General features: G+C 38.9%; 1 protein-coding gene across 1 annotated transcript in view; it reads left to right on the forward strand.

Annotated features, from left to right (window-relative positions):
• Positions 1–3,807: 3,807 nt before the first annotated feature.
• znf395a (zinc finger protein 395a) overlaps positions 3,808–14,426 on the forward strand; it is a 13,580-nt gene continuing 2,961 nt past the window's right edge. Inside the window, exons 1-8 of the mRNA XM_037979872.1 lie at positions 3,808–5,057; positions 5,224–5,309; positions 6,963–7,102; positions 10,106–10,239; positions 10,318–10,433; positions 13,004–13,209; positions 13,676–13,776; positions 14,350–14,424. Coding sequence (XP_037835800.1) covers positions 6,965–7,102; positions 10,106–10,239; positions 10,318–10,433; positions 13,004–13,209; positions 13,676–13,776; positions 14,350–14,424 — 770 coding nt within the window. The 5' untranslated portion in view covers positions 3,808–5,057; positions 5,224–5,309; positions 6,963–6,964. The remainder of the gene's footprint in view (positions 5,058–5,223; positions 5,310–6,962; positions 7,103–10,105; positions 10,240–10,317; positions 10,434–13,003; positions 13,210–13,675; positions 13,777–14,349; positions 14,425–14,426) is intronic.

A 14,426-nucleotide genomic window follows, 5' to 3' on the forward strand; every position in this document is an offset into this window, starting at 1 on the left:
GATCACCAAGCATCTGGATTTATGACTTGTTTCTCAAAAATATGCAATTAATTGTATAAACTGACCCAAAACTCCAACAGCTGTGTCATTCTTCAGCTTCCCAAAGGACAAGAAAGTTTGATGGATGTGGTTAGTTTAGCTCCTGGTGAAAATTACAACCCAAAGTCTGGTGAATGACTGTGCAGTTAATGTTTTGAAGAGGACCACGTGAAATACAAATGACTATCTGCGCTACCCATCAATCCGTCCTACCTTGTGGCAATGCGCATGCGCAGACCAATGTTCAGTGGCGGAGCTAGACTTTTATTGCTGGGTGGGGCCAAAGGGAGTCAAGGCTATCTCTAAGGGGTCCACTAACTATGACAATGACAATACAGTAAGAGTACTTTGATTCACATACTATTTATAAATAAAGACTAATGAAATGAGATTTGCACATGCAATTTGCAGTTTATTTTCAATGCATGCCACACAAAGCATAAGTAGACATTAATTTCTAAATGACACCATTGTGACAAGACAAGACTTACAATGAGAACGCAGTGTCACACAGTTCACAATTATAATAGTGAAGAAAGAAGGTTATGTATTATAGAAACTGTTATTTTATAGATGCTATATGTGCATTTTATTTTCAAATCTACAAGTGAAGCTGCAAACTCTGAAATGTTCTGTGTCACCAGGTAAGATTTTGTTGGTTTTCATTCCAAATTGATAAGTTTCTTTAGCAAAGCATGAGGTTTTGCATCCCAAATGTAAGAATATATTTTTAACAATAGATTAAAATAGATTGAGTATATGGGTTTTTAAAATCAAAAGCCCATATCACAGGCTGTAGAAAGGAAGTAAAAAAATATGCAACTGTGAAATGTTTTTCTTATAGCAATATGTTTACATCTAGAGACTTATTTACAAAATTCTGTATACCTAAGATCCATACATCATTCTTCTGATGACTTAACATTTATGCAGTTGTTGCTGACATGTAAAATAATTAGTCAGTGTGCAATTTGTCCCTTTTTTATTTGACAAATTGTTAATTTGTGAGATGATACTGTAACTGTTGACAGTTGGAAGAAAGTTTGTGGGACTAAATATTTTAAGTTTAGAAATCAAGTCTTTTTCTAAACAGCTTTAGTGCTTGACTTTGTCCACACTCAAGTATCTTAAATACTTAAATATTTGCAAAATGTACCTTTTATGTCTTCATGTTCACTGGGTGCTTGACTGCAGGAGAGACTAGTGCCAAAATAACTGCTATCATGAGGAAAGAACAGGAAATGAGCAATTGTGTGAAAATATTCAAGCAACAAGTCAAACATCAGACCAGAAGTTAAGCATGGGCACAAATGTGTCTTTCAAATGGACAATGATCAGCCATGTTTGAAAGTATAAACAATAATGAGAAACCATCTTGACATGAACTTAGTGCAGCTATGACCAAACGTACTGACTCCTCAACTATCATTGGTACAAATACCAGTCAGTGAAGAGCTAAATCATGACCAGAAACACAAAACTACTTCATGCAGTCATAAAAGTAGAATCCTTGGGTTGTTGTGAGATGAAGCAAAATATGTCATAAAGTCGTCCATGTTGAGGCCCCGTGCCCTCCTTGACTCTATGCTAAGTGTTCAAATGTGACTTAGCCTGGCATCAGCCACTGTTGTCCTTAGGTTACTTTTAATCAATTTTAAAGCAGAAAAGCTTCTCTTACAAGAAGCAGTACTAACTGGACTAACAACTGCAATCTTGCAAAGTTTGAATAATTCACATAAAACCTCTTTGTAAGGTTTAAGAAACACAATAAAATCAAGCAAAGTAGAAGGTGTTTCTAAAACACTCTTTATTCTCTGATCAAGCAAACGCTTTGCTTGGTGCACCTCATGTTTCAGGTCATCTAAATCTGACTCAAAACATTGTCCAAAAGCAATCAGAGGCTTCTCATTCAAGAAAGTTGCACTTTTGGGGTTTAGAGGCTGCACTCCTTGCATGATCTCACAACCTTTCTTTGAAAAACACCTCTTTAACTCCACTGTGAGACAGTCAAGCCCTCCTTATCACATTTTCTCTGTCCTATAGTGCTTGTTACAAGTGAGTCAAGAAATGTTGAACTTAATCTTGGATATCCTCAGTTACATCAAGTAAATGTAACTAAGGAAATGTAACTAGTTACTGAGCAAATCTAAGAATTTCTAATTAGATGGTTTACTCCTTAATACCTTCAGGTCCTAAAAATGTGTCTTGACAGGATTCTTGCACCGCCTTACTATTTCCCCTAATCTTTCTCTTTCACACTTCATAGTTTAATAATATATATTGCATATTTTTATACTTCTTTCCCTATTTTGGTGGATTCCAACCCATTGTGGTACATAGTACCACCTACTGTAAAGGAATGACTGGGTGTCGTGACATGTCAATCATCTGAGATGGGGGCAATCAGATGTCGAGGGGACGGGTGCGGGGGTGTGTGCACCGCCCTCCTCTAGCTCCGCCCCTGCCGATGTTACATCACAGATTTTTTACTCAGCAGATTTATTATCAATATGTGCTATCCTTGTTTGTTTGTTTGTTTCATTCCTCCGAAGGTTACAGAAGGTTTTATTTAATAAAGTGAAGTGAGGTGAAGTGAAGTGAAATTTATTTATATAGCACTTTTCAGCAGCAAGGCGATCCAAAGAGCTTTACAATACAGAAACAACAACAGAATCAAATACAGCAGGTACATAGTCAAACATACATAATCAAATACAGAGGTAAACATCATAGAAACATCATATTTAAATACAGATCAATTATGTATAATCTAAATGAAATAAAGGATAATCTAAATGAAATCATGAAACTAAACATATCTAAACATGAGCTAAAACAGTCAAATAGTAGCTAAAATATTCTAAATAAAATCATGATACAGTTAAAGCTGAACTAAACAACAATTAGGCTAAGACAGTCAAAATACGAGCTAAGATAAACTCAACTAAACTAAAAGTACAGGAAGGCAAAATAAGCTAACATAAACTGAAACATGACAATGCTAAGCTATGGGTACAACATGACTAATAGTACCAAAAGGCCCGCTAAACAGTCAACATAAGAATTACTAAGATAACTAAACTAAAATCACGATAAAGTTCAAGCTGAACTAAACAACAATTAGGAATCTAACAATCTAACAATATCTAAAATATGAGCTAAGATAAACTAAACTAAATGTACAGGAACTAAACTAAATATATAGGCAGGCTAAATAAGCTAACATAAACTGAAACATGACAATGCTAAGCTAAGGGTACAACATGACTAATAGTACCAAAAGGCCCGCTACACAGCCAACATTAGAATTACTAACTAAGGGAGGGGAGGGAGGGAGGGAGTGAGTGGAGTGAGAAAGATGAGGCAGAGACGGTGGAAAATGAGTATGTGTGTAGAGACGGTGGGAAGATGGTGTAGTGTATGTTGTATGTGTGTGTGTGTGTGTTTTCAGATAAGTGCATGAATCACGTCACAGAGGCCATTGTCTTTGATAATATGATTGAATGTTAATCAGCCAGCCCAGACCAGATCCACAGATGTCCTTAGGCAGAAGGGCAGAGCATCTTGTTTACATAAAATCCAGGGTGAAATTGAAGATAGCTAGCCAAGGCCAGCATTAGGCAAGGCAGAATTTACAAAACAATAATTGTTTTTGGTCAGATAGACATTGTGTTTTTTTGTCTGCCTTGAAAAGTCTTGCTGATACTTCTTAATGGTGAATCCAAACAGCCACATTCCAGATCCATTCTGCCTGATTCGAGCGAGCAACTTTCTCCAAGGTGTAACCCATATTATTATTCATGAGTTCCGTAACCGCAATTTAGTCTGCGGTCCTGTAAAAGAATCGCATCCAACTTGCGATTCGGCTCCCGTAACCACAGTTTGAGTGTTGACCGCCAAACCCATCAAACGAATTTGACGAGAAGACAGGTAACTGCCTCATCCAAACAGCAGAAATCCTGTTATCAAAAAGCCAAATATGTAAAGAAACACGTCCGACATTCCACCAGGAGCAGAGGGGGGCAAAAAATTAAGCTGCAATGTTACTCAAGTTTCATTTCTCCGAAGGTTACGGTAAGTTTTATTTAATGAAGCTGCAATGTTACTCAAACATATTAACATAAATGGCTTTTTTTGCTGTTCACAAGATGAATATCGTACTGTAAACAAGAAATTAGTCCCATTGTTTAGCATCACTGCAAATACTGTTAATCCCTGTAAATTTGGTCTTCTGCGGGATATTTTGTCCATGTAGTTACTCTACTTTTTAATATTTTAATACCTATTCAGTAAACCACCCTGAATACGTACTAAAAAGAGCACATGAATAACGCTGGATGCTACATATGAAGCTGTGTATGTCTAGTGTAGCATAACTTTGTGTTACCATGATGCGTTCGTTATTAATGCTTAGCACATTCTATCTTTAAACTATAGAAATAAAGTAGAAATAACAGGTTTTCATATCGCTAACTGTTAGGGTTGTCAAAAAAAAACAAGGGCTGCTAGTGCTCAGATTTTGACATTCTGTCAGGTAGAAGAAAGCAGTGGAAGTAACTTTTTGCTTAATTAATAGCGGTCTACCACAGCTTGCCCCGCCTCCTTCTACGTCACCAACCAAGAAGGTAACACCACCCACACAATCACACCACTTCAGGATTTTGACACAAAAACTGTAAAATCAAGCCATTAACGTTTTAAATCAGAGAAATGGACCACTGGAATGGTTTATGGAAATATTTAACTAAAAGAAAGACAGGAAAACTCGATTTTTTTATATTTCATTTAGTTTCCCCTTTAACTTTTCCTACACTTAGATCAGAAACTGCTTTGACTCTGATCCAGTCCAGGTCTTGTTAAAGACCCGTCCCTGTCAGCACCACCCTCTCTAACACACCCCCCTTATCACACACACAACACATACACAAAGTCAGTTGGACTCATTCAGCAGCTATAGACGCTTTAAGCTGTTGCTTGTTTGTTCGTTTGTTTGTTCGTTTGTTGTTTGGACTCTGCAGGTACGTAGCAGCTGCTGCTTCTTGTGTGTGTGTTTGTTGTGCTCTGCCGGTGTGTGAGTCCAGGTCGCACTCCTTCCTTTAATGTGTTTATTGCTTTGCTCTAAGCAAGCAGCATGAAGGTAAACTGCTGCTGTTGATGGTCTGTTACATGTTTCACATGTTTTAGGCTGTTGGCTGGTTTTACTGCATGTGAGGCTCTTATTTTGGAGGACTCCAGGACTGTGATTGGCTGGGAGCTGCAGGCAGGTGGAGGTGTGTCCGTCCGTCCATTTTCTTTTTACTTTTACCCGCTTTTATTTTCCTGGTCGCGGTGCAGCTGGTCCCTGTCTCAGGCGGGGGACGCCCTGGACAGGTCGCATGTTTATCAAAGGGTCCCACAGAGACAAACAACCATTCACACCTAGGGACAAGTTAGTTACCAAAGAACCTAATATGCATGTTTTTGATCTGTGGGAGGAAACTGCAGTACTTGGAGAAAACCCATGCATGCACAGGGAGAACATGTAAACTCCACCCCGAAAGGCCCCAGGGTGGGAGGCGAACCTTTCTCATTTGGAGTAGACGGCTCTAACCACTGCTCCACTGTTTTACTGTGCTGCTCTGCTTAAGACTCTTAACTGGTTTATTTTTAACTAGAGATGAACAGTTTTATCTGTTGTGATGAAGTTTTTTGTTGTTGTTGTTTTTTTGTAGGTGGTGGCAGCAATTGTTTTCTCCACATTAGCAAAGTTGAATTGGCTAAAACATCGGTTAAATTAGCTTTAGCAAAGGTTTAGTTTATCATAGTTTATCTTAGCCTGTTCTGCTGAAGTTCTTAAATCGTAGTTTAGTTTATGTTAGTTTATTGGTTTGGTTGTCCTCAGTGTATTTTAATAGTCAATTTTATCTTGCCTTTGCTTGTTTAAACTTATTTTAGTTTGCTTGGCTAAGCTTCTTTTATATTTTAGTTTAGCATAGACTGTTTTTTTGTTGTTGTTTTTGTTTGTTTTGTTTTTAGTACACTTACACTTTTTGTTGGCCTTTTATTAAAATGTTTTTAACTCTTAGCTGGCCTTCGGTACCATTAGTTTAGTCTGCCTTAGCTTTTATCATGTCTGATCTGTTCAGCTGATGTTTTTAAATCCTAGTTTAGTTAATGTTAGCTTTTATTATATCTTAGTTTAGTTTTTCTCAGTTTATCTTTAGTTTACCTTTAGTATGACTTAGAATGACTTGTTTTAGATCATCTAAATAAGACACAAAACTTATCTTAGCTCATATTTTAGATAAGTGTAGTTTAGCTTGTTATATTGTTGTGTGTGTTTTCACGATGACTCCGTATTTTGTGTTTTCATGTTGTAAAGCACTTTGAATCTCCTTGTTGCTGAAAAGTGCTATATAAATAAATTTGACTTGACTTAACTTGGACATTTCAAGTGTCTTGGGAAGGAGTTTCTGCAGCTCATTTTCAGATTTGTGATAAAACTCAATTAGCAGATGAATGTCAGACCTCTTAGGCCAGTAGTTCTGTAGAAATGATCAATATCAATATGGAGTTGGACTTGTTGTTTTATGGACATTTTTTCTTTCTGAAAGTATGACTAATTAATTCAGATTATCTCTGTGAGTTTGAGAAGACAGGCAGTATTTCTGATCAGACAGTAAAGATCATTAAAAGATCTGCATTTGCTGCTGAACAAGTCCTGAGCTCAGAAAACACAAATGTTGGAAATGAGATCTGGTTTATAGAAACTTTGTTTTATTTGGTAATTTGAAAGTTAGACAAAAAACCAATCTGATACAAAAATAATTTTTTGAAGCGCAAATCTGATGCGAGAGCTAAAAATGTTCTCATTACAGATTAAAGACTGAATTTGGTGAATACTTTATCATTCGATGGATCAATATCAGCTTTCTGTCCTGCAGACATGATACCGAAGACTCGTTTGGGGAAACGCTCCCCGTTCGGGTCGCTGGTGAGTGAGATGGGCAAGACTGACATCACCATGGCAACAGGGGCAGGGCAGCTAGGCATCAGTAGGGTGAAAGGCCATGCAGATCTGAAGGTGAGAGGAGAAAACAACACTCTCATTACACAACTGTGAAATCTTGAAATGACGTAAAACAAAACTTTCACCATCCCAGAACTTTTCATGTGTGACATTTCTGCTAAAATTTTCCAGAGTTTTTCTATCTATCTATCTATCTATCTATCTATCTATCTATCTATCTATCTATCTATCTATCTATCTATCTATCTATCTATCTATCTATCTATCTATCTATCTATCTATCTATCTATCTATCTATCTATCTATCTATCTATCTATCTATCTATCTATCTATCTATCTAGATTTTTTTGTACAAACAAAATATAACACAAGTGGTGATTATACATATAAAGGCAGCATGATAAAATAACACTACACCCATCTATTCCTTCCCATCCGGAAGTCCACCAAGGGAGACAGAAGAAAGAACGAAAAAAAAAAATATGGATGCATGTGGATATTATTATTGTCCTTGTTTCTATTCCTCAGTGAAAATCAGAATGGGTTGCCAAGCAGAGTAAAATTTTGACATAGTCACTTGGAGAGAGTATCTCATTTTTTCTAATTTTAGATGCTGCATCACCTCTCTGATCCATTGCGGAACCAAAGGGTCATTTCACTGAAATAATAAACTGTAAGTCTTCTACCCAGCAGAGAGCAGATGACCAGCTTATTACACTTCTAGCTACATAGGAGCACCACTAGTGACACTACACCAAATAGAGCAGTCAGAGGGGAAGGCTCTAATACCTCCTTTAACATCTGCAAGAGGGTGAGGAGAACAGACAGCCAAAAAGGTGTAGCTTTGAGCAGGTTCAAAACATATGCAAGAGAGCTACAGGAGTTTGTTTACATTTATCATGTGTGGGATCAAGTTCTGGTCTAAATCTGGACAGCTTTGCTTTTGACCAGTGTAGCCAATGTACTGTTTTGAACTAACTGACACCATGTCGTTGGTATAGATATAGTGAATAAATTCTTTAAATTCACTCACTATATCAGTATATCCTAAATGTCCACATGTCTGCTTCAGACATTAAGGTCCTACCTGAAACATTTGAGCAAAGCTCAAAAGGGTTAAATATTTGAGCAGAAGAACCAGAGTAGTTTACGCTAAAGCCTTTAAAATATTCAAGCAAAAGTGTCCAAAATATACCAGCAAAAAAAAACAACTCAAAATCTTTGACCAAGATTTCCAGAAAAGTGCAATCAAATGTACCCCACAAATTGGAGCAAACGTACCTGAAACAATCAAGTAAAAATATCTGAATTGTTTGAGCAAAAATGTTTAAAAAGATAAACTAAACATACCAAAAATGTTTAAGCAAATTTACATGAAATCCTTCAACAAAAGCAGCCAAAAGGCATGTTCCCACTCACCAACCAGGAGTCTTTTTACCACAGTAATTATTTACTCTTTCAATCCTGGCTTGTTGTGTTACAGTCTGATCTAGGTAGATTAGACAAAATAAGTAACTGATCTGTTCGGTTCTCTTCGGTTGCTGAAGTGTTGCAGCTGGTTAGACAGCAACCACACAGAGGTAGCTGCCTGTTTTTCATATGCATATTTCTAATGGATTTTAATTTCTAATGTTGGTAAATCTGGGGATACTCAGCCATTCAGAAATGTTTAGTTTTCTTCCACCATCCCCAAAGTTTCAGGCAATTTTAAAAGTACTTTCTCCCTACAGTTTCATTTTCTGGGCTAAATTTCATCCCTTGTAATCTATTTTAGTTCCTGCAGTGGAAAAACCTGAGTAAAAAATTACCCCAGAAAACTATCAATTACTGTAAAAAGTTCCTAAACTAGAAAATAGCCTTAAGTGTTCAGGTAAAAAATACCTAAAGCATTTGAGAAAAAGTACCTGTAATGTTCAAGCAAAAGTACTCAAAATCTTTGAGAAAAAATACCTAAAACATTCAAGCAAAAATACTAGAAATGCTTCAGCAAAACTACTTAAAATGTTTGTGCAAAAGTCCCCAAAGAGTTTGATCTTGGGTAGTGCTGTGACTAATTAAATTGGTGGTATTGAATGTAACTCAACCAGAAAAAGGTGGAATGCTCCCTCTGGGTGGGTGATGAGATTTTGCCTCATGCAGAGTTCAAGCATCTGGTTGACAATAGGATGAAGGGGCAGATGGATTTAATGGTTTGTGGCAAAGCTCTCAATTTACTGGTCCATCTATGTTACAATCCTCAGCTATGTTATGATGGAAAGAGTGAGATCCCAGGTACAAGCAGCTGAAATGAGCTTCCTTCAAAGGGGGGCCAGGCTCATCCTTAGAGATAAGATGAGGAGCTCCATCATAAAGTATCAGCTGAGGTTGTTCAGCCATCTGTTTAGGATGCCTCCTGGATGGCTCCCTTTGGAGGTTTTCCAGGCACGTCCCACTGGAAGGAGACCCCGGGGCAAAACTCGCTAGAGAAATTGTGTATCGTCTCTGGCCTGGGAACACCTTGGAGTCCTCCAGGAGGACCTGAAGAGTGTTGCTGGGAAGAGGGATGTCTAGGTTTCCTTCCTAGACCTGTTGCCTCCACAACCAGACCACGGTTAAGCAATAGGCAAGAAATACCTGAAATACAAACATTGCAAGTATCTACTGAAATGGTCTTATTTGCATTTGTAAAATACTTTCAAACCACAAGCATGTTGAGACAGTATATCACATCTGCTACATTGCTGAGCGTCAGACATATTGCGGTGCAACTGACGGAAAACCATAGACGGTAGGCTATGGGAAAGGGAGCATCACAGTTACTGAGGTACTAATCAATGAAAAATGTCTTGGTACTCCCATTCATGACTTGTGATCCCTATTTCTCATTTTTTATTTCATGTCTTCTGTTCTAGTGGAACAGAAATGCACTACGTGTAGATGAGATACCTGCTGGGAAATATCAGAATTAGGAGAAAATCCCAGAAAGATTTTTCTTGACGATAAGGAAACTGATAATAAACAGTTTGACTGACAGCTATCTCAGCCTATCACAACTGTATGTTCTGGTATACTTTCAGTATGGAGGAGCAGGTGAGTCTTCAGGTGTGCTCATTCAGCTTGACACCTACGACCGGTCTCCAGCTTGTGTCTCATCTTCACCGCCAGCATCTTGGGCCTTCAGCAGATCATCCTGCATCAACGTTCCCAGAAGGTCAGGTTTCTCCCACCTCTGTTTATTATTTACTGTCTGCTGATAACCACACTTACACCCATTACTGTTGTTCTGCAGTCAGAGAAATCGGCCAGAGGTGGATATGGATGAGCTGATGGCAGCCATGGTGCTCAGCAGCCTGTCTTGCAGCTCACTACCACCACCACAGAGCTCCGCCCACAAAGAAGCTGCAGGTACAAACAAGAAACAAGACAAACAGAATTAGAATAAGCAATGATGACTGAAGTTGTACTGAAAGCAATATTCCAGAAAGGAGGTTATGTGGAAAGTCTGAGTAGGTTAAGACTGAGTTCTGAGAAACTCTGAGTAAATTAACCCAAGTTTAAGGGAAACTCTGAGTAAACCAAGAATTTAATGAAAAGTGAGTAAGTTAACTCTAAGTTTAGTGATAACTTCAAATAAGTTTGACCCTGACCTTAGAGAAAACTGAGTAATTTAAAATAATTGAATTTAGAGAAAACAGTGAGTAAACTAACCCAGAGGTTCGAGAAACTGATTAGAATAATCAGATTAGAATAATCCCAGATTAAGGGAACTCTGAGTAAATTAATCCTGAGTTTAGTCAAACTCTCAGTAAGTTAACTCTGAGCTTTGTCAAACTTTCAGTGTGTTACCCTTGAGTTTGGTGAAACTCTAAGTATGTTAATCCCAAGTTTAGTAAAACCTCTGATGAAGTTAACCCTGAGTGTATTGAAAACTCTGTGTATGCATGTTAACTCTGAGTCTAGTGAAACTCTGATAACTCTGAGTTTAGAGGAAGTTTGAATGTTTAAACACCAAACTAAGGGAAATTCTGAATAAATTACATCTGAATTGAGTGAAAACACTAAATAGATTCAGCCTAAGTGTAGTGAAACTCTGAGTAATGTAATTTTGAGTTTAGTGAAACTCCCAGTAAATCAACAGAGTTTAGTGAAACATCTGAGTAGATTGTTACTATTATTATTATTATTATTATTATTATTATTATTATTAGTAGTAGTAGTAGTAGTAGTAGTATTAGTAGTAACTCTGGAGGTGCCTCTGTACTCCTTATGAAACTGGATTTCCAGATGAACTTTAAAACAGATCCAGAGAAATAAATGTCAAATAAATTCTATAATTTATTTTTTAAAATGTTCTAAGTATGCTAACATTTAGCACTTCTTAACATTGTCCTCACAGGGCTCCATAGTTGAAGGAACAGGTCTGGTTAAAATATCTTGTTGAAGAGAAACAGCTAATAGTTCTACATGTTTTGGTTGCCAGTCCCGTAGGTCATAGAATAAGGTGAATAGAACTTCTGTTGTTGTTTTTTGCCAGACATTTTAATTTAGATGTTTACATCTACAGTCCAAAAAGATGACCATGTTTTTCTCACAGTCTGACAATAAATTAGACTAAATCTTTCCCGCTGTCAGGCTTCCCCCAAATTTTGTCCCGTTCCTGAGTCAGGTTTGTAGGCCTCCTTGCTCACACACCTGTTTTACTCTGTTCACAAATTTTCTATTAGATTGAGATCAGGTCTTTGTGATTATTTGGCAGTTTTCTTTGGGTCATTGTACATTTGAGGAGCCATTTGTGTCCAAACCTTAACTTCCTGTCTATTCTCTTGAGATGTTGCTTTAATCTTTCCATATAATGGTCTTTCCTCATGATGCCAACTTTTTAGTGGAGTGCACCAGTCCCTCCTGCAGCAAAACTCCCCAACAACATGATAGTGCCATCCCTGTACTTCACAGTTGGCATGGTTCTCTCAGGCTTTCAGGCTTCCCCTCTTTTCCTCTAAATGTAACAATGGTCAATATGGTCAAACACTTCAGTTTTAGTTTCATCAGACCTCAGGACGTCTCCAAAAATTAAGGTTCTTGTCCCTGTGTACATTTGCAAACTTTAATCTGTCTTGTCAGTGTTCTTCCTTTCTGAGTGGCCTTTCAGTCCATATCAGTACAGGACTGGTTTCACTGTGAATAATAACACGCTCTGACCAGCTTCAGCAGTGTCTTCACAAGGTCTTTAGCTTCTGTTTTGGGTTGATAAGAACATTTCACAGTGGCATAGAGCTGTTGCCTCCCAGCAAGAAGGTTGCAGGATCGCTTCCCGGCCTGGGGCCTTTCTGGGTGGAGTTTGCATGTTCTCCCTGTGCACACGTGGGTTTACTCCGGGTACTCCGGTTTCTTCCCACATGCATGTTAGGTTGTTAACCCTTAGGTTAATTGATGACTCTAAAATTGTCCCTAGGTGTGAGTGAGAGTGTGAATGGTTGTTTGTCTCTATGTGGCCCTGTGATGGACTTGCGACCTGTCCAGGGTGTCCCCGCCTCTCGCACAGTGACTGCTGGGGATAGGCACCAGCTCCCCGCGACCCAAAAATGGAGAAGCGGATAAAGAAAATGGATGGATGGATGGAAGAACATTCCACACCAAATCACATTCATCTCAAGAACACTTTGTTGATTTCTTTTGATTTTCCCATGATGACCATCAGAGCCTTCTGCCGCTCATGCTTCAAGAATTGTTTTGATCCGACTTTGTTGTCACACAGCGACTGTTTGAATGAGGTATTCTTTTACTCTGTGTTTTTGTCACCATGGCAAGCAGTGTCTCAGCAGATTTTGCGTCCCTGGTTTCTATATCACCAAGCAAGCTTTTCTTACTTCTATGTTTCCATCATTGCTGCCCCCATAGATCCTGTAGAATTTTGGACTTTTAGGTAAGAACTGTGTTGGTACTCAACAACATTTCTTATATTTGTGTTCTTTCAGCTCCATTAATGGACTGTGGTGGGGGCGTTGAGCTCTCCGACAGCGGCAGCAGTGGCTACTGGAGCGTCGGCCATGCCCCTGGAAGTCCCGCCTCCTCCTCACCAGTAGCAGAACCTGACAGCGGCACAGCCACACCTCCTGATGAGGGTTTGGATATGGAACTGGATCAGGTTCTGTTTGAGGATCCAGCTCCGCGGAAACGCAGGGTGAGCTGCATTATGCCCCTTTTACATGGGCTCCAATTCAGAAGTCCTGCTCTACTCCACTTCTACTCTGCTTGGCTCTGTAAAGAATGCATCGCGTCTCCACCGGCCAGTTTGGTCGGTAGCAGAGGAATGCCTCCTTGTGTTGCAGGGTAATCTAACGCTGTTGTTTATATTTCTACTATTCGCTCTTTATGCTTGCATCTGGTCACACCCATGACCAATGAGTGAACAGGAGCTAAGCTTGCACCACCCACAAAGCAGGGCCGGCCAGGCTGGCCCTAATCTGAAGCAGGGACCAAAAAAGCAGGGACTGGCCTTGAAAAAATGCCGGTGGAAATGCGTGCAAAGCAAGCGGAGTAGAGTGGAGCCGGGACCTTTAGAGCCCGTGTAAAAGGGGCATTAGACATTGGTCACAGAGGGACAACATTGGTGAAGTCAGTTGGTAACTGTGATTTTCCTTCTACAGAACTCCCTGAAGATGGCATACAGATGTTTGTGGCCGAGCTGCGGGAAGGTGCTTATATCCGTGGTGGGAATCAAACGTCACATCCGGACAACTCACCTGTGGTAAGACTCACCTGGTGGACAGAGAGCCACTTCCTGCTCTTAACTGAGCCATACAGAATCTATTAACATTAAAGAAATGTGATGTTTCCTTCACTCTGTACTTCATTATGCTGTGAAACTAATTTTTCTAAATTCTTTGCCAACCTCTGTTAGCAAGCGCTAATGTCAATGTAAATTTTATTTCTATAGCACATAAAAACAACAGAAGCTGACCAAAGTGTTTCACAATTTAGTCAAGCAAAAAGATAAAACGGCAATAAATGCACAGAAAATAAGAAATATTAAAATAACAAGTAAATCTAAAATACAATACACAAACATAACTTAAAATCATCAGTTCTAGTTGGCGGTAAGGAAAAAAAGATGGATCCTAAGCATCAATTTAAAAGTCTCAGCGGTCCATGTATGAAAAGGGTAAACTGTTCCACACCTTGGAACATCTAAGAGAAACTGGAGTGCTTCTACTGGAGTGTAGATATTAAGGAGATTGCTTTAGTATGACGGAGCCAGACCTTTTAAAACTTTAAAAGCAAGCGGTGAAATAACTGTTAACCTTTGATCTTTCTGTTGCAGCCACAGCGGTGAACACGAGGAGGACTTTTACTACACCGAGATAAACCAGCCCCAGTCTCCCCCCACCTCACCCCCCT

Source organism: Kryptolebias marmoratus, linkage group LG15 (genome assembly GCF_001649575.2).
Source record: "Kryptolebias marmoratus isolate JLee-2015 linkage group LG15, ASM164957v2, whole genome shotgun sequence".
Classification (NCBI taxonomy): domain Eukaryota; kingdom Metazoa; phylum Chordata; class Actinopteri; order Cyprinodontiformes; family Rivulidae; genus Kryptolebias; species Kryptolebias marmoratus.